A 21495-nucleotide genomic window follows, 5' to 3' on the forward strand; every position below is an offset into this window, starting at 1 on the left:
TCATATTTCAGTGCCTTTCCTGTTGTGACTGTCAATGGGTTTTCTACTAAACCTCTGTGGTATATCTATTGCCTGCCTCCAGGACTGATCAAAATACACAAGCGTTCAAAAGTTTGGGGTCTGTACGATTTTTTTCCATGTTTTTTGAATAAGTTCCTTATGCTCACCAAGCTGCACTTGATCAAAAACAAAGCAAAAACTGTTATAGTGTGAAATATTATTAGAATTTAAGTTACTTTTTACATATATGTTTTTTAAAGCTGAACAGCCACTACACCAGTCTTCACATGATCCTTCAGAAATCATTCTAATGCTAAAACAGTTGTGCTGTATTTTTGAGCAAACCATAACCTTGATTTTTTTTTTTCATGATTCTTTGATGAATATAAAGTTAAAGAACAGAATTAATTTGAAATTGATTATTGTAATTCATTAATTGAATTGTAGCCATGTAAAAGCCTACTATCACTTTTAGTCAATTTAATGCATTCTTGCTAAATAAAATAATTTCTTTCAAAACAAAGTTACTGACCCCAAACTTTTAAATATTTGAATACATTAAATATATTGCTCAGTTACATATATCAGAAGTGTTTTTATGCCATTGACCTGCTGCTTTTGAAATTTAAAAATGTCTCATCACTCTACTAAACGATAACAAAATCTATTTCGCAGAATAGCGTAATTTGAGATGGTAACTTTTTTTTTATTACTGGTAGATCTACATTTTTTATGAACGAGTTTTTACATTACTTTGCCTTACCACAGCAGGATGGCGCAATAGGGAGCGCAGGAATGAGGAACGCTGATGTGTTAACCGAGATTTACTCTTTCGGACGTTTTCGGCTAATTCCGCTATTTTCCGTGAGGCTTTCATTAGTTCTCACGCAGTCCTGCCCGCTTCGTGCTGTGCTGGAAAATGGCAGTTCGGCAAGTTGAAAAGATTCGTGCGTTATGAGAAGGAAAACGATATCAATCCTGTACTCTGCTGAGGGATTGGATGGAAGTTAAAAAGTAAGTCCAGCCGAGTGTTAAGATCGCACATATAATTCGCACGCGCGAAAGAAAACCGTCAAAGCCTTTGCAGCGACTTGCCACGGGTAAGTTTTCCCAAGTTTTGCACATTGCTTTACTGTAGTCTACTTAACTGGATGGCTAACTAGAGGTCTCCAAATGTGGGGAAATGGTGGAAAAGACACGAAGTGTGCTGCTACATCATAATATGTGGACTTGTCTGCTTCTAACTATAAGCCAACGGTTTATTTCTTTGCAAATTTTCGGAAAAGCCGTTTGCAAAAATCTCGGATTTAGAGGGCGACAGAAATGTGCAAACGGATATGCGTTTGCATGATGCACAAGCATGTTCGCCTTGTCTGATCAATGCAGCAGATACACAGTTAACATTAACAGCCTGCAAGAGCTTCAGCGCGTGACAATGACTGAGCCTTCATAGTGCTCGAGCAGTTTCTTAAGTATTTATGCCACAAACTGAACTTTTATATCAAATTTAGACGGTTCTGAATTTAGAACGTCCTTTTTTTATAGACACTGCTTATATTCGACGCCTCTATTCCACATTATACCGCAGTTAGTTCTAGCTATTTGTTAGTTTGTTTTTATTTTTTGTATAACAACACCACGGGGATTTTTCGAGTTTCTCTCAGGATTGTGCCAAGAGGGAGAAATGAAAACCCGGAGTGGAGCTTGAGCCGGAGCCGGAGGAGTAAAGCTCTGCTGCTCCGTTCCGTTCTAGCTTTGAGTCTGTGCGTCGCGTAACAATATACGATTTTGGCCACTGAGACACATTTTGCGAATACTAAATATTCATATGCTAAAATCTGTAGTCTTTAATCGCTAGTTTGACATTTTCGCTGGCAGCCGATTAATGACCATTGTAATCAAATTTAAAGATAAGTTTTGGGTTACGGTCCTTTAGTGTGGCTTCTCTTACGAAAAATCACAAACCAATAAGAGCACAGTACCTGATGACGCAATTAGTGCGACAACAACAAACCACATCTTGCTCCACACACGTCATCATTTTTATTTTTACATCTTTAAATTTTTAATTTTATTAAGACATGATCTAGTGTTAATTTTCTTTGCTAGCCACCATTTTAATGCAGCTCACAGTCACTGAATGTATCATGGATTGATGATGTAAGACGACAACTGAGATCCTACTTTGTGTCACGGCTTACAGCTGGGATCATATCATAATGTTCGTACAGTCTGACAAGCAACAGTCGTAAAGGACTATTAGCCTATTATAAATCGTACAGTGTGCCTTTTTTTTTTATACTAAACCAACTGGTAAATTTTTGTTTAAAGTCAGCATGAAATTAAAATTCACCCTATCTTTTTTGTAAATGTGTGTTATAGATCTAAAGTGAGCTCACGTTTACCTTAATTTGGTGAAATTCTGTGGCAAAATGCAGTTTTTAAAGCTGCTATCCGTAAATTTTTTTGTGTTCAAAATTTACAAAAATTATATAATGAAAATGTACAACATGAATCCATTTTCCAAACCGTGTTTTTGTCTTACCCTGAATCATTATGGTACACTTATAATAAGTGTTTATATTCGGACTATTTCAGAACCGGACTGGTAGGACCCGCCGCAGAGTATCACAGTAACTGCGTGACTCGCCATAGACATACCATTTTTTACAGTCTGAGACATACACAGAGAATAGCTCCGGCTACAATGTTCTTCCACAAGACACGTGCAGTTCTGTTTATTAACCGCTAGAGGGCCAAAAATCGTGGACTTCAGCTTTAAATCAGATTCACGTTTGTAAACATTTGAACACGCAAATTCGCTGCGTTACCAATATAAAGTTGCATAGGTAGCAAGTGAGTAAGTGACGCTTCATGCATTGCTACACTATTGATAATGGACAATGGACCCGTTTTTGCCTGCAAAATTTCGCCTAAATTTCGCTAATGTGACTACACCTTTATTGTGAATGATTCATCCATGTAAATATTGCATTTTTAATTTTTTTTTTTAACCCTTTAGCATTCTTAAGATCTCTTTTTGAATGGTATTTGGGTGTCACAGTGGAACGCTAAGGGGTTAATGTTTAATCAGAAAGTCACAACTTGATCTCTTGGTGAAAATAACAGACTTCTCTACTTATTTAGTCTGCATAAATTCTGTCCGGTCTCAAATGACAGTAAAGCCCCGTTCACACCGCCAGCAACTTTTTCACTGCATGTCGCTAGTCTCTGTACTGTGAAGTCGCTTGTGGCCGTTCCTAGTGCTGTCGCTCTAATATCATTGGTAGACTGCATGTCTGATCATATCTATAGAAAATGCAATCACAAATGAGAAATAAAACTAAGAAATCATTCTAATTTGACTAGGAATTAGGTTTAAAATAATTTGATGACTAAAATAATTTAATGACTGCAGAGTTTAGTGCATTAAATCATTACCTAGATTAACGATCGGTCTATCAACTAATTAAACTCACTCATACTGTCAAAAAATACTAAAACGTCATTTGAATTTGACAAATAATCAATTTTCTTGTCCCTAATAATCAACACAATGCAGGGGAAACTGTAATATGAACTGCAGCAGTGCTAAACTGCTCACAGCATCATATAATTAACAACACAAACTATCAATGTATGATCGAATCAAACTCCCAAGACTGCCGACAGTTTCTTTTCCACGCATTGTTTTACTATATCCATGTATGTACAGCCAAATCATATAAAACAGTCAAATCGCTCCGGAACTATTCCTGTCTGTCTTGACTGCACTCGAGACGGTGACGTGAGCTCCACAGAGCCTTCACTCCTATCGCGAAATTTGCACCTGATTTGCATAAAATTGAAATATCTGAACTTTTGTCGCTTGTCTCCCGTCACTTGACACGCCTACATTCTGTCGCCAACGGTCACTGTCGCTCGTGTCACCGGAAGTCGCCAGCGCTCCATTGAAATGAATGGGATCCTGTCGCTGCGTGTCGCTGGCGGTGTGAACGGGGCTTTAGCTCGCATTCATTTTTGAGTGCAACGCCCACATAGATGGAACCAAGCCCAGCCCTACATTTTTTTCCTTTTTCAATAATCCGTTAAATAATAGGTCACATTATGAAGGAAAGATTTGTCGCTACTTTTGTTTCACCACGATTTAAGGTTACTCTGCTAAATAACTTGTATATATCCTTAAAATTATAGGTGCAAACATGTTAATAGTTAATGTCAATTTAACAATAAGAAATGTGAGGTAGCAATCCGCCATTAATGAGACGAGTGTGTAAACTTACACCACTGGTTGAGCCAATGTTACTGCGTCGGGCTAGTCCGGTTGCTCACACAAACGGAGCAATGTTTGAAAGCACCACAGTGTTTACACTTTTACAGAGTTGACTGTACATTAACTTGAGGAAGTATTGTAAAATAAAGACACGCTTCAACTTTAATTAGCAGCATTGTCCTTATTTGACCCATTGCATGTTAAATATCCAGAGGGTATGTTCTGCATGCCGTTCTTTCGGTCCTGTTCACTCCAAGCTTTAAAAGGACATATTGTTTGGGGAACACTCTCTGTCACCAGACTCATGGGCATTAGTCAAGGTACTTCGGCCAATAAAACGAAAGGAAAAAAAGTATTGCATAAGCTTTCCATACCCAGGCAATCCTTCAAGACATACATTTGCAAAATACTCTGACTGTCCTAATTTCTATATCTCACACACGTCCCATGGATAGATTAAACTCCTACCTCGGTAGCCTGAGGCTGAAGACATGCATAGCACGATAGAGAATCCTGATCCTGTTTTCTCATTTGAAATCCAAACAGAATCCAGTCCTCTGCGTTTTCCTTGTGTTTTAAAAGATCCTAATAACTTTCATAGTCCTGATTAGACAACCCTCATTCAACTTTTTTTTTTTTGTTGTTGTTGATTTTGCATTGCTTGTCTCTCATTCAAATTACTCACAAGCTTGTCTTACAGGCTTAAACATATTGCTATTAATGATAAAAAAAGTTATCCACTGCAGAAAAGCAGCATAGTTTAAGGGTTTTTGGGTTTGATCACTGCCTAGATACATTTTCTAATATTAGAACGTTTGCTTGATTTGCCCCAGCTTCTCTGGTGATTCTTGAGCACATGGCCATATGCTGCCCAATAGGAATCCAGGATTACCTTTTCCCTTCTGTAGCAACAGTGAGTTTCCTGGCTCAATTCATTAATTATTTTGTGCCCTGCCTTGGTCACAGTGTTTTGCAAACTGCTCTTCTCTGTCTGAATACAGGCGAGGAAAGGATGCGTACGAATCAGTCAGCCGTCTTGCATTTTAAGCCGAGTGCTTGACTGTAAAGATGAAGATTTCTCTCAGCAGGACTTTTAGTTTCAGAACTCAGACTCAGAATGGACTTTTTCTCTTTTCCTGAATGAATTCTGTCCTACAGCAGCAGTAGCATTACACAAAGTACTTTAGTTATAATGATGAAAAGGCGGAAAGGGGGATGACGTGTTTTCGGAGGGGGTGTTTCGGTGGTGTGAGGATTGCGGGCTGTGGTTGGGTATGTCAGTGCCACGTGTCTGCGCTTGCACCTCTCTTCTCTACACAGAGGATGTCGGACTGAGACCTTAGTGCGCCTGGTCAAAGCGGGGTGAGTGTTGCCCTGTGATGCCTGCGAACACTTTGACATTGTTTTTTCGATTGCATCCTTCCACAGGTTCGGCAAACCTTTAATGTGCCTCTTTCTTGGTATATGAGCATAAGCCCCTGGTTCAAAGGTGCGCATGCGCATGAAAAAATGATACGTTTTGCTGTTCCGTTAAATAAGTGATGCATATTACAACAAAGCTTAAACAAAATCATGTATGTACTTCGATTCTTAGACAAGTATGGATTTCATATCGGATGAATTTGAAACTTGAGTTACGCCACTCTATTTCCACAAACACCACCCCTCAACGTGACGAATTTTAGACACTTATCTTTTTGATAATGTGCTGAAATTAAAATATTTGGTTACATGATGTGCTGTGAAATTAAGGGTGCTGATATTTCTAGCTTTCATTTTTTTTTTTTTTTCAAGGTAAGTAGAGTTGCTTGTTTTTCGGTTTAGTTTGCTTTTGGATTATGGTGTTGAAAAATTCACCTGATCTTACAGAATGGCTTACTGTGTCCATCGTATGATGAATGTATGAGGTGCAACATGGTTTTATACTGTTTGATTTCAGTCAATTGTTACAACAAAATGTAAACGCCTTAGTCCAACTAGTTCATTACGCATTCTGTCAAAAGTGATGTCCGGAGAGGATATTTATTCCTAATGACCCTACCATTTTGATTAAATCATCCAAATATGAGGAAAATATTCTAATTTTTTAAATATTTTAAATATGATGGAAGAACAAAAATGCTTAACTTGGTTAAGGTATTTGACAAAATTATTTGGCTGAAAATTACAGTTTTACTATGCAGTAAAATATTTTAGATATTTCTAAAATGCATAGAAAGAAAAACAAAAAGCTCACAGAAAAAACGCATACATACAACATAATCTGTTATTAATATTTAGTTGGTTCTCTTGTTTTTGCATGTTTATATATATATATATTTTTTTTTTTTGTGAAAGCCTGGCCAAAAATTATGCCCACACAATTTGCCATGTTTCATTGCATAATTTAAAAATATAACATTTGACCCCAAGCACAACTATGCAATGTGCATAAATCTTTAACAAATTGTTAATAATATTTGAATAAAGGGTGAAGATGTACATTTTCCTAGGCCGGACATCATTTTTGGCCACTACTGTATACTTGGACTGAGATGAAGGCTGTAGCTGGGCTATGCAGCTAGCCTGCAGTAGCTCGTTTATAACTGTGCATGTTAACGCACCAATTAAGTTGTGTTTTGCTATTTTTCTCTTAGAAAGCCTCTGTGTGAGTATTTTGTTCTTAATATACTTGTCTTTTTTCTTGCAGTCATCAAGTTACACTGGGAGGATCATATCTTGAGAGGGAATGTTGAGCAACCTGCTATAAGACGACACCAGCTGATTTGGCGAAAGAACTTCTTTCTTTATTTCTTTTCCAGCGCCTGAATGAGCATGCTGCATTCCCTCTGTTCCATCATTTGGTTGAACCGTGGGTTCAAGTTGAGGAAAGTGGCCTGTTCGGCCAACACCGGCCAGGTTTAAGCCGTTCCTACCGCGCATGCCCGCTTATGAGCTCCGGTCAGTAGTGCTTAGCTTTCAACGAAACGGCCCACGGTACGATATCATTCGCACCCTCGCAAAGTTTCATCCTCAGTCCGACACTCTTCTGCCAGGGGTGATTGTCGTTTCATACTCTGAAAATGGCTGCCGATGGCTTCCAGTACAGATCTATGTATGCCTACTGTAAGGACTGGGAGGATGACATTGACCTTGAGCCCGGTGATATCCTGACGGTCGACAAAGCGTCTCTGCTATCACTGGGCTTCAAAGAGGGAGATGAGCAGCACCCCGAATGCATCGGCTGGATCTTAGGGTTTAACGAGCGAACCAAACAGAGGGGAGACTTTCCAGGGACGTACGTGCAGTATGTGGGACCTGTGAAAATGTCAATGCCGTCCTGCCAGCCTCGTTCTCAGAGACCGCTTCCTGCTGTTCCCAGACCTGAGCCAACCTTGCAGGGTAAGACTGGCTGCTTTTTTAAATGTTGACCAATGACTAACCTGCTTAATGTGTGCTAAAGACCTGTTAAAACCTGTTTTGTTTTGGGAACTGACTGCTTAAGTCAAACCTCAGATCTCATTTGCGGGGTTTTTCCCCCTTTTTATTGAAGGAAAATGGGGATTTTGCTTTGGACAGCAGGCTTCTTATACAAGGAAATTAGTCGGGCATTGAATCATCAGAGAATTTGCTCTTTTTTTGTCATCTAGCACGATCATCTACCTCTTTAAAGGGCTGTATGTAGATTTCAAAAACCCTTGTTGTTAGCGACACCGGTGGCAATTATGTCGACAGATGAGGTAATTAAGATTACACTTATGAGAGTTGATTATAAATTATATTTGAGACTATAGTATATATAGATCTGGCTATGTGAGACTATAGTTTGAATTTAATTTGCTTAACACATTGACATTACAGTACGTACTACGGAATGGCTCTTTCGCCATTATCCTGACCTGAACATTGTATAAGCATTCATTTCATGTGTCATGAACGGAAGAGAGGCTTTAGGGAGCGTGCGTAAATGTCGCATTCTTTTGAGTTTCCCGGCAAAAACGTCTCAAGACCTTCACTTAAATATCAGTCTACAGGCTTTCATAGATAACTTAGGAAGTTAGGGAAGGTCTTATTTTGTAAGTTTCGTTACAAGCTGGTCACACATTGGCAATAAACAGTGATTAATACAGAAAATTCTAGTGTCTGTTTGCACAAACTGTCTTTGCTCCTATATTTCTCTAGCACTTTCCCCGAGCCCTCTCTCCTCCTCCCTTTATGCCCTCAGGAAGCAGTAAATTATAGTATGTTTGGAGGCCTGGCAGTTCACCAGGCCAATCTGGAGAGCTATATGTATCAGGTAGGGCTTTCAGCTTCATCTGCACATTCCCACTCCATCAGGTGATTTTTGCTTCAATGTCTCCTTTGTGTCCCTTTTTTGGGCTGTTAAAAGTCTTCAGTGCACACTAAAAAGAAGTTGTCATATTTAATCTGTGATGCTCACTGATTAAAAAGAGAAAGTATGAGAAGTGTTATTCGAAGTGTTGGATTACAAGACGTCAGGACCAGATATGCACCATTTTAGCTGCTTCTTCTGAGTATTATCCAGACCTTCTCACGTTTTGAAAGCAAATCTGAGGAATTCTGGGTTTAAAATTCTGAGTATTTAAAAATGTAAGAGGAATGTGTAGAATTGTGAATGATGGGCATTTCCATTCTGTGGAACTCTGCAGAACTTTCTGTGGAGTTCTGCAGGCGCAGATTCCATGTTGTTATTATTATTATTATTATTATTATTATTATTATTATTAGCTAGAAATCTGTAAAACAATTTTAAACAACTTGACAGGTTATAGAAATTCATTGGTTAAAACTTTTGGGTATTCTACTAGTGTTGCTTTAGAGCCTCCTTGCTGAAAACAGTAAGTTGCTACTAGCTTAAAGCTGCAGTCTGTAACTTTTTTGGTTAAAAATGATCCAAAATCAATTTTTGAGCAAGTACATAACCAGCCAGTGTTCAAAACTATCTCCTTACCTTAGTCCGATTCACAACGGTAAGCTTGTAATAATGTTTTATAATAAAATCGGTACTGGTGGGTTTCCACTGGAAATTTGAGCATGCAGCCATTCGTCTTTGCGGCATTATGTCATGTCTGTAAACAGAAAGGAGTCCTAGCTAGTAGGCTATATAGCATGTGAGGATGCTGCTGGTAGCGGATCATTTATAGTCTTCTCTCACAGTCACAGCAGCTGGAATAATTAAACTTATTTAATGGTGGATTGTAATTCAGAAAGTTCCAAATGACAATCATCAGTGACAACTGGAGATTAACCCCTAGTCAAAAAGCAAAAGACTATTATTATAACAATAATAATTTGCACGGTTTGACATGATCTGAGCTAAGCGATCATTAGATTTAATCACCACTGACAACGTGATTTATTGTAGGCCTAATGCTTTTTTTCTCAGTTGGTCAGAACAAAGGTGGCAGACATTTTACTTGTTCAGATGACATTTTCCTGTGAAAATTCTTATTTTGTTCATATTTCCAAGACGTAGAATCTGTGATTCCAAAGTACAGTATCCACACCGGTATGGTGACTGACAGAAAACATTAGATTCATCCACGCCGAGGAGCCGGGCCAATGCACAAACCGCTTAAAGATAATTCCGCAAATAACTGCAGTTGCAGGTTTCAAATAGAGATGGTGACAAAGAGGCAAAACTTACGGACTGCAGCTTTAAATCGACTAACTTACATATTTGGTTGTTTTTCTTTTTATGTAGAAGAAGAGAATTTATGCCTGAAACATTTGCCTGCTGCTTAAAATGGATTTGCATGAAAATGTAGCATTAAACAAAGAGGAATATACAAATAATGCTCTATTAAGAAACTAAAACATGGTATGTCAGATTAATAAAGCTAATTACATTTTTAAGTCCACTATTTTGACATTTTTGGATGTTTTGAAAAGTTTCACCAGGAATGATCCTAAAAAAATGCATCAAATATTAAAAATGAAAAATCTTATGTTTGTTATAATGATGTGAGTTGTTTGTCAGTTGTTGATTTTTACTACTGTATTTTACCACTATTTGTTGATCATGCCATGGAAATAGCCATTGATGCTGGTATGGCAATAAAAACAAACAAAATATCAAGTTAATAAGATGTGCTTTTAAAGGTTTTATTAATCATTCATTTTTTGAGAAACAATAATCTATGATCTATGTATTTTTATGTAATGAATATTAAGCTTATTTATAAAATATTACATTTATTTTGGGGGGTTTTATTTTCAATAAATCTTCATTTTAGTTTAACTACTTGCATAATATAACTATTTTTCTATTTTCTATTTATATTTTTATATTGTGTAAATCCTTATAGCCAAAATGTTATGAACGAAAGCTGTCTCACTAGCGAATTGATACCAACATTGTATCAACATGAATGTTGAAATCTTCCACAGAAATCATGATTAATGGTTAAATTATTTTATGCAGGTTGGATATTAGATTGAATTAGCATAATGAACAATGTTATATACTACTATTTATAAGATGTGAAGTGTTACAAATAATGCTTGGTAAAGTTTTGTTCACACATCAACTGAAAACAGCGTAGAGTAAAAGATTTGTTCTTGGGATTTTAGAATCAATATGTTCATCAAAATGAAGATTGATTAAAATTGATTAATCAGTATTGTCAACCCAGCCCTACTTATAATCAGATCTTGACCTGCTGTGCTTCAAAGACACTTGTATATCTAGATCCAGACACATTGACTGACCATTTATACCTACAGCTCAAGGCTTGGATCTACTACTTGATTTGTATCAGTTTTTTCCAGCTGGAGTGATTGACAGAATGCTGTATGTGCTTGCTAACATGATAAAGGGATAGTTCACCCAGGCCATCCAAGATGTAATTGTCTTTTTTTTTCTTCAGTAGAACAGTAAAGATGATTTTTAGCAGAAACTGTAGTCCTTGGTGAATTTATTATTACTACTATTATTATTTTATTATTTACATTTTTTTTACAACATTTTTACCTGTCATCCACAGCCTTGGCAAACTGTCCTGAGCGTGTTCATGGCAGTCTGGAGTGTGAGCTTCCTGTTGCATAATGACGTATGCGTGGGAGCAAACTTGCACGTGAGCTGATGCTGTGTTTGTTTTCAACAGAGAGGGAGGACAATGCGCGTAAATATATACGGAGTACAGTTCTAAATCATTATGAGCCTTTAATATATATAGGCATAATATAGCCTTATTCCGCACTCAAGCACACGCGTAAAGCGTGCCGCAAAGCACCGGCAAAAGTAATGATTATGAAGGTGTCGGAAAATATTTATTAATAAACTAGTGTTTTCTGATGACGCCACTGGCTCACCTTCTCCGCAGTATAGTGGATGTGCCATTAGAGAGAAATTAACCTTTTATACAGATTACTTTAGCAGAGAGTATTTCTTTTCGATTTGAATTGGTTCATTTAAAAGTACACACTCCAAGCTTTCTATTGATGTATTTAGCCTATAAGGGATTGTGAGTGAGACCGAGACAGCAGAAAATGCATCCTATTTGTTTTCTTTATTTTACAAAGGCACAACATTTTCTTGTTATTGTGATTTTACACAAAAGTTTTACAATTTCGAATGATGTACTCTTATCTGCATGACCTAAAATGGCAGAGTTAAAGTTGTTTCCACTGTTATCAGGAAAAAATGCAAGTGATCACGCCGGCGCCTCCGTCATGTCATGCTGTAAGCATGCTATACTTTAGCTTCCACTTTCCGCACAAACACTTGGATATGCGCCTAATAATAGTGCACATTTATCTACGTAGATTAACGATAGAGCGAGCAGCCAAGTAAAGTTGCTACTATGATAGGCAAATGTTTGGATTTCATATACAAACATACTGTAATTACCACAAGAACCTGCCGTTAAGGATCTGTCCCTCATGGACAAGTTTTTTTTTTTTTTTTCTTTTTTTTTATGCGACTAACTGACTAATAAAATTTTGGTCGACTAAGCTTGTAGTCGAATAATATTTAGTTGATGTAGGGGGCAGCCCTAGTAAATAATGTTCAGTTTCTTGCACAGACCAATCGTTTCGCTTCATAAGACCTCAATGTATCGTCAGGAGCCATGGGTATTAATTTTGTTTTGCTTGTATATGTTTTTTTGATTCTGAAAGTGACGGTAGCCATTGAATTGCATTAAATGAATCACCAAGGACCACGGTTTCAGCTAAAAAATCTTCTTTACTGTTCTACTGAAGAAAAAAAGACACATCTTGGATGGCCTGAGGTGAGTAAATAACAGCAAATTTTCATTTCTGGGTAAACTGTCCCTTTAATATGGCAGAAAGCATCTGTACAGAAAATGTGAAAATAATTATGTGGTGTTTTCCCATGTCTAAGGGCATCTTATTCAGTGTGAGAGAGATTTCATGTGATTTAATTGAAATCCACCAACTCTGTCCTCACAGAAACATTGCACAAAGTCAAACTTGGTTGTTTCGCTGCCTGTGGCAGAAGTTCTCCCTCTCTTTTTTTTTTTTTTTTTTTTTTTTCCCTTTTTCTTTTTCTCTTTTCTTTTCCTGGCCTCAGTTTTACTGCTTGTTGAAGTGAACCATGGCTTGGCATTTCTACAGTCTCCGCCTGTTCCTCCTCCCCTGTTTCACAGACTCTTCTGATACTGTCTCCAGGCAGCTATAAACTATCCACTCACTACAATTCTCAGAAAGAGAAGGCCCCTTGAATTTTCCCCCGGCTCCTTACCCTGAACTTTCTTTCACAGAATTAGTAGAGGGCTAGTTAAGGCCTCCGATCTGAGCCTGTATTAAAGAATCTTTCCCATGGTGCTTTGGCTTGTGTTCAAATGCTAGGCATATTGTTACTTGGACTGTACAGCAGGCTTTATCAGCACATTATGCAATTTATTGCGATGGACAAAATTCCAGAAAGATCTGAGGTTTAATAATTGCTGATATTTTCGCAACCAAAAAAGGCGATATTAAAATTCTATACTATTTTGTTGGAATAAAATAAAAACTAAAAATCAATCATCAGTAGTTTAAATTCTACAAGTAAATTTAGGCATTACAACTAGGGCTGTAACGATATGCGATATGAAATCGAAATCGCGATACGCAGGTACGAACCTGATCGCGATTTGAAGGCAGAATCGCGACACACCCCTTCCAACTCCCAGATATCCTTCCTGTCCATCCAATGCTACCACATTTTTAAATTACTATAAGTATTAGGGGTGTAACGATTTATCGTAGATGGTGTGTCTAAATCTCTATTAGTAAGTGTTTCGGGCACACATTGAATCTTGCAAGCAGGTAAACGTTCATGTCAGTTCTTGCATGGTCGCGTGAAAAAGTCGTGGCTTTCTTTCACCGCAGTGCACAGCAACAGCTGTGCTCAAGAAAGCAAAAGACGCTTGCGATGCTTTGCTTTAAGTGTGGCGCCGTTCATTTGCGTCTTTTGCGCGTGCAATCTAATTTTCAAATGAGCGCGCGGCAGGCGCGCTCATAATGCAACGCGGTCGCGACGCGCATAATTCTCAACTTCTCAGGCCGCAAGCGCACCGCAGGTGGTGACAAGAATCAACCGATCAGCTTCCTTTCCGTAAAAACATAAAAGCTCAGCCGAAAGCTGAATAGCTGTAATGGTGGTTTTAATCTTATCTCCAAAAATCACGTAGTAAAACTAATGCAAGGGCTAGAAATCTTTCCTTTGCAGAAACTCCTTTCTGTTCTTGGAGAGCAGTTCAAGGTCTGCAACGACCGACGCCACGGGAGCGCAAGCGCTTTGGAAAAAAGGAGAAGCTGCGGCCGCGCCTTCCACGCGTTTTTAGACGCGAATGTGAACCTATTCATAATTCTAAGTCAGTTAAATTTTAAAAAAAAATTTTAGTGACAGACAGCCCTATTCAACTGAATTTGAATACAGAAGGTTTTTATTAAAATTTTATATTTATTTATTTAATTGAAATGTGATCGTGTGTACAACAAGGACAATTATGAAATTTGTTAATGTTTTTTTAAATAAATCTTGTTTGAATTTCAGTTTCATTTTGTTCAAAAAGAACGTACTTGAACTCCGTATCGAGATATATCGTATCGTGAGACTATCGTTACACCCCTAATTACAACATTATAATGTGCAGTATGAAAAGTAGATATTATGGGATTTGCTAAATATTACATTTAATATTCATGTTTCAAAGATTAACTTTAAGTGCATTAATCTAAGATGCTTAGGTGGTTCTTTCAAAAACATAAAAAAAAAAAAAAAAAAAAAAATCCCCTTTCCTCCTTTTCTGTTGCACTCTGTCTGTGCAGAAATCCTGTCAGGCCTGAAGCCGATTATGCTCAACAAAAAGAAACTGAGCATTAAGATTCTCTTGTAGTTGCAGCTTTTGTGTGTTGTGTTTCTTAATACCGTTTGCACTGCATTAAGATTAAAACATGTCGAGAGGTTTAGAGCTCCACTGAAAGGAAATGGGCTAGGCCTTCGGTTAGCTATGAATGAGGTGCCCAGATTACTGAACAGTACAAAGCAATGCGGGTGAAAGTTGTCTTACATAATCATATTCACAGAGTACAAAGACATCATTTTCCATTAGTAGAGCATGGCCGAATCTAAGTTAATGAACACATCAGAGCACAAGTCAAGCAAAAAAACAAACCACGCACACAAACTAGTTGAGCGGTTTGGCCTACCAACACTGTAAAAAAATGTCAGACCTCTCCAACTCATTTCTAGACAGGTCACATCTAAATTTTTTAGATGGCCTAATTGAATTTCTGTGAATTGAATTTTATCAATTGTGGCAATTGTCTGTTAACATGGGCTCAATCAAAAATAATATGTTGAGCCAATGGAAAAATTTAGCTTACCAAACCGTGTTGCTGGTCCAATTAAATAATTAAAATTGTAGTAGCAATTTTATTTCTCACTGTCCCAAAAGAAAAAATGTATGAAAAACATAAATACATTAAGCAAAATATAGAACCCAGAAAACAATCAGTTTATTAACAAATCAATACCAACACAGGATTTTTGGTAAAAAAATACCTTATTTTAAATAAGGAAAAACACTGAATACATTTGCGATGCGTCTTGATGTGGTGGAGAAAACTTTGCAAATAAAAATAAAAACTAACATTAATGACAAAGATCCCCTGCATCACATCTGGCATGTGACAGAACAGAACTTCTATATAATGAGGTTGAGACTTGTGTCAGTCGATGTAGATTTTGCTTTATCTTTTTATGTGTGTGTGTATATATATATATATATATATATATATATATATATATATATATATATATATATATATATATATATATATATATATATATATATATATATATATATATATATATATATATATATATATATATATATATATATATATAAAATATAATCTAAAATATTCAGCTTTTCAGGACTGCTTAAATTTACTGACACAAGCGATAAAAAATGAATGGATAAATAAGAAAATCACAAGCTTGACATGCTTGCTATTAAAAGGCAATAAGCCCCGAAAGAGGCCGACACGAACTGCAATCTAACAGCAGTCTTTTGGCGCACATATCACATAAATTACATCTCCAGAAGTCGATCAAACAGTATTTTAGACAAATATGACATGAGGAAATTAAAACTATTGGCTTCCATCAGATAATTATGTGGTAACCGGGAAAAAACAAACATATAACCAATGAATGCATGAACTTGTGATTCTACAAAATGCCTTTTACATTTTATACCGGATCCTAAAGCAAAACTTTGTAGAATAATTTCAGTGCTCAATACTCACCATAACATCTTGAAACTTGTGACGATGAATCTGTATTCTTTTGGGATGTTCGTTTCAGTCTTCAGCACCAACTGGTTCCCTCCACTCGCTCTCCCGCACTTCTGCATTTGAATTCTCCATACCAACAGTTTTCCTCAAGCGCATTTTACGCAAGTGTATACAGTTTTTTGGATGTAGGACTTGTTCTGCCAACACAGATTTTTCACTTCGACTTGATAGATTGACTGAGCACAATTAAATAAGTTTGGTGAAATATGCATTTTTAATTTTAAGTGAAGACCTTAAGCTATGATTAGTGCAATGCATCTTTTTTGCCTCGTCAGTGCAGCCTTTAGGAAGTGACAGCCGAATAAAGCAAGCTGTTGCTGTAATCATAGCATTAGTTGTTGCAGTTGTTTTTTCCCAGGGCACGTTCAGTTGCAGGCCAGCCAGAATGCAGACTACCAAGACGACTATAATTGGGTAATGATTAGTTGGTTCTCTCTCCAAAAACCAACAATGACTTCAGGGCCACAGCTGTTTTTCCTAAAAGCTGTATTTTGCACAAAAACCCCTGCTGCGTGTTTGACCATTTGTGCCAGTGAGTTTGCAGCTATAGTTAAGTTTGTTTATTAGTAAAACGATTTCGTACTTTTCTCCACTGTAGCGCCCCTGTCAGGCCGATTGGTGACATCGTAGGAGGTGTGAGTACTACCATCCCTCAAAGTTACAACAGGGTTTCAGAGCTATTCGTTAAACTAAGCTACTTTTCATGAATTTCATTAAAATTATGAGACAAGGAAAGTTTTATTACTTTGACATTTTTGCCTAGTTAAACAGTCTCCTGGACATTTTGTAGATTCCCCCCAAAAACAAAATCAATTTTAATTCAGAAATGAAAAACATGGTCATCAGAAGACATGATAGATCTGGGGAATCTGGGGATTACATTGCTGTAATTTTACCTAAAGAAAAGGTATTGTAAGTAAAGACGTTTGCTAAAAGATTATTATGCTTAACAGTAAATATCATTGTCAGTTTATGTAATACAGCTATTTATATTTGTCTCCAGCAGTAAATGTTCTTTGACAAAGAAATCTCAGCCTAAAGTTGAAAATTAAAAAGCTTAATTTTGTTGTTCTTCAGGGGTTGTATTACAGAAACATCCTAACTTTGAATCTCATCCTATCCGTTTAGTAACCATGGTAATTTCATTTAGGAAATAGACATTTTTCAAATCTTATTTGAAGAGTTAAGTTAGGAAGTTTCTGTAATGCATCCCCTGGAAAGAAAAGATATAATAGGACATGGATTCATGTCCATGTTGAGGTAACTGTGCAAGATGAGGAAAGATTTAGGGCGGAAGAGGCAGGCTTCGTGTCCGTAAGAGGGAAAAGCGAGCAAAGTTCCATGTTTAACGTGCAGTGGAAAAGTGGAATGTGCTGACATGGCACTTCGTCTGAACTCCAAAATTAATAATCAGACGTGGTTTAGCCTTGCACTGCCAGGAGGCGAAGGCAGCCAAGCTCTGGCCTCTTTGTGGTGGGCCTGAAAAGGAGGGTCTGGCACACGGCCAATGGGGTTTTGCTTGTTCAGGATTTTTGATTAAATCGTTTATTGTGCTCCACTCACGCAAAGGGCCAAGGCAGAGCTCGCTCCAGAAGGGGTGGAATAAGACAGGAGGAAACGGAGGGCTCCAGTAAAAATCTTTTGTATGATAAAGACATTTCTTTTTATTTGTTTTTTCAGGGTAGCTTTGTCCAATTTTATTATTTTTTACTATTTAATTTTGTAATGCATTCTGATGTGTCTACTTAATTTTAATTAGCTTTTGTTTAAGATTTTTGAATGAATGCAAGGGTTTTTTTTTTTTAACCAATAGATCAAGCAAGGGAGGAAGTACAATATAAAAAACCATATGCAATTATACATCCCACAGTCATCACTCTCCTAAGACAGAAGAGAAGTGGGAGACGTGGCCTGCATTGAGTTCAGCACTGGGTCTGAAGTCTGAGGTGCAAAAATACCCAGATTTTATAGAATAGCCTTCTCATTATATCAGCCTTCCCTGCTAGACGGTTGCTGCTTTTGGCAGCTTTAGTATTCCACGAAGGACTGCACATTTAGCGCTATATTTAAAAAAGGTAACAGGCAAGTCAAAGTCAAATTTAAAACATTGGCCTCGGGACACTGAGTCACAACAGTAGGTAGAGAAGGCTGTAATCTTGCAAACCACAATTCAAAAATGAGAAAGAAGAGTGCCAGAGTAAATGCTGGTGTTAAGACACATTTTACTTAGGAATTGGTTTTTACATTATTTAAGGCACTCATTTGGCATAATCTTATATTATTTCTTAGGGGAAAAAATCCTGCTGAGTAATATTTGAAAAAACTTTTGTCCTTCAAATCAAAGTTATGTGGTGTACCATTATGGATAAATTCATGAGAATCATGATTTTTTGTTTCAAATAAAGCTCACGATTCTGAACAGACAAGAGACACCTAAACAAAATGACATGTAATTTACCAGAGGTTCTGACAAAATAGTATTTGCTGCAGTCTATTTAAAATGTTTAATTAATTTGAATGAATTATTTTTCAATGACATACATTTTAAGTCACCACCTAGTGGCGTAAAGAAGTAATCAATACAATTGTTGATACAATTGGGGGCAGTTGTGGCCTAATGGTTAGAGATTCAGATTTGTAACCTAAATGTCACGGATTTGAGTCTCAGTACTGGCTAGGGCTGCACGATTAATCGCATGCTATTCTCACGCGCATTTCGTCAGTAAAGCCGGTTCCCTGATTACCGCAAAATCGCCATCACCTGTTTTTAAACGGAGCGCCTTTTAATAGACGGAGCCGTAGTTCACGGACAAGCCACGCAATATCGCGTTCATTATCGCAGGCGATTCATCTGCGATATGAACGCGATATTGCGTGGCTTTTCAGTGACCTACGGCTCTGTCTATTAAATGCCGCTTCATTTGAAAGCAGGTGATGGCGATTTAGCGGTAATCAGGGAACCGGCTTTACTGACGAAATGCGTGTGAGAATAGCATGCGATTAATCGTGCAGCCCTAGTACTGGCAGGAAATGTAAGTGCAGGAGTGAATGAACAGCGCTCTCTTCCACTCTTATTACCCACAACTGAGGTACCCTTGAGCAAGGCACCTAACCCCCAATTGCTCCCTGGGCGCCACAGCAAAAATATAGCTGCTCACTGCTCTGGGTGTGTGTTCACGGTGTGCAGAGCACAAATTCCGATTACAGTAACTTCACTTAATACTAGAAGCTGCCGTTGGTATACATATATGTATTTGCAGTTTATACTATTTTATAGCACTTACTAATCAATTCTGTATTTATATTATTATTTTTCAGGAACAATATAGTTGTTTAATTGTATACATTTCATTGATAGATTGTCCTAACCAACCCCTAACCCTAAACAAACCCACTGGTAACCTTCTTGAAATATTTAACCTACTTTGTTTTAATACATAAGGCCACAATTGCGCTACAAACAATGTACAAACTAAACTAAACTATGTTTATTAGTACATTAAAATAAATTGAAACAAGTAAGAGTTTAGTTTACAACATCCAGCAGCAGAATAAACTGTTTTTGGCCAGCTAAACAATAACTGGAGACTGAACACTCCTGACAATGAAAGCCTTGCACATTCAAGTTTAAAATGGCCGCGCCCGATCTTACGTTAAAATTAAGCTGAAAATAAAATAAAATATGAATAATTTCTGTGTTTCTAGACTTTGCGTACGTTTGTTTGAAGTTTGAATCAGGTCTCATTTTTGTGGTCTATAGTCTTTGCATATACAGTATATTGCCAAAAGTTTTGGGGCACATGAACTTTAATGACATCCCATTCTTAATCTGTGGGGGTTTAATATGGAGTTGGCCCACCCTTTTTTTTTTTTTTTTAGCTATAACAGCCTTAACTCTTCTGGGAAGGCTTTCAACAAGGTTTAGGAGTGTTTATGGGAATTTTTGACCATTCTTCTAGAAGTGCATTTGTGAGGTCAGGCACTGATGTTGGACGAGAAGGCCTGGCTCACAGTCCCCGCTCTAATTCATCCCAAAGGTGTTCTATCGGGTTGATGTCAGGACTCTGTGCAGGCCAGTCAAGTTCCTCCACACTAAACTCGCTCATCCATGTCTTTATGGACCTTTCTTTGTGCACTGGTGCGCAGTCATGTTGGAACAGGAAGGGGCCATCCCCAAACTGTTCCCACAAAGTTGGGAGCATTAAATCGTCCAAAATGTCTTGGTATGCTGAAGCATTAAGAGTTCCTTTCACTGGAACTAAGGGGCCAAGCCCAACCCCTGAAAAACAACCCCACACCATAATCCCCCCCCTCCACCAAACTTTACACTTGATACAATGCAGTCAGGCAAGTACCGTTCTCCTGGCAACCGCCAAACCCAGACTTGTCCATCGGATTGCCAGACAGAGAAGCGTGATTCATCACTCCAGAGAGCACGTCTCCACTGCTCTAGAGTCCAGTGGCGACGTGCTTTACACCACTGCATCTGACGCTTTGCTTTGCACTTGGTGATGTAAGGCTTGGATGCAGCTGCTCGGTCATGAAAACTCATTCCATGAAGCTCTCGACGCACTGTTCTTGAGCTAATGTGAAGGCCAGATGAAGTTTAGAGGTCTGTAGCTATTCTACTCTGTAGAAAGTTGGCGACTTCTGTGCACTGTGTGCCTCAGCATGCGCTGACCCCGTGGCCTACCACTTCATGGATGAGTTGCCGTTGTTCCCAACTGCTTCCACTTTATGATACCACTAACAGTTGACCGTGGAATATTTAGTAGTGAGGAAATTTCACGAATGGACTTATTGCACAGGTGGCAACCTATCACGGTACCACGCTTTAATTCACTGAGCTCCTGAGAGCGACCCATTCTTTCACAAATGTTTATAGAAGCAGTCTGCATGCCTAGGTGCTTGATTTTATACACCTGTGGCAATGGAATTGATTGGAGCACCTGAATTCAATGATTTGGACAGGTGTGTCAATACAGTACTGTTGATAATATAGTGAATGCTTGTTTGAAATTTGAATTGGGTCTCCTCTGTTGGAGTAGCATTGGCTAGGTGGCGCTGTCAAAAAACTAGGGTCCTAGAAATGCGGTTCTAAAACTGAAGCCTCCAGTATTGCTGGAATATAGTATTGGTTCGAAGTGCCAAGCTACTTTCAAAAACCATTTGCTCTATTTTGATCGCTTTTGTAGACATCAGTGTTTATATCCATGCTATATACTTTTATCCCAGTACTTCTGTGATCATTTGAATATTTGTAACACAGAAATAACAATACTGTGTGGTTGAAAAGACTGTTTGTGAAGCTGTTTGACAAAACGTTGTCATTTTGGAATGAGATCGCTAGAGTGTTTGAATTGAGATTGCAATCTTTTAACCATTAATTGTGCAGTTCTAGGTGCAAC

General features: G+C 37.8%; 1 protein-coding gene across 2 annotated transcripts in view; it reads left to right on the forward strand.

Moving 5' to 3' along the window:
* The first annotated feature begins 786 nt into the window (after positions 1–786).
* pik3r2 (phosphoinositide-3-kinase, regulatory subunit 2 (beta)) overlaps positions 787–21495 on the forward strand; it is a 45109-nt gene continuing 24400 nt past the window's right edge. Inside the window, exons 1-2 of one of the 2 annotated variants that reach the window (XM_048163467.1) lie at positions 787–1100; positions 6963–7654. In XM_048163467.1, coding sequence (XP_048019424.1) covers positions 7336–7654 — 319 coding nt within the window. In that variant the 5' untranslated portion in view covers positions 787–1100; positions 6963–7335. Of the gene's footprint in view, positions 1101–5242; positions 5636–6962; positions 7655–21495 lie in introns of those variants that run through there. The other variant, XM_048163468.1, reaches the window with a different exon arrangement.

This window comes from Megalobrama amblycephala, linkage group LG17 (genome assembly GCF_018812025.1).
Source record: "Megalobrama amblycephala isolate DHTTF-2021 linkage group LG17, ASM1881202v1, whole genome shotgun sequence".
In the NCBI taxonomy this organism is placed as follows: Eukaryota; Metazoa; Chordata; class Actinopteri; order Cypriniformes; family Xenocyprididae; genus Megalobrama; species Megalobrama amblycephala.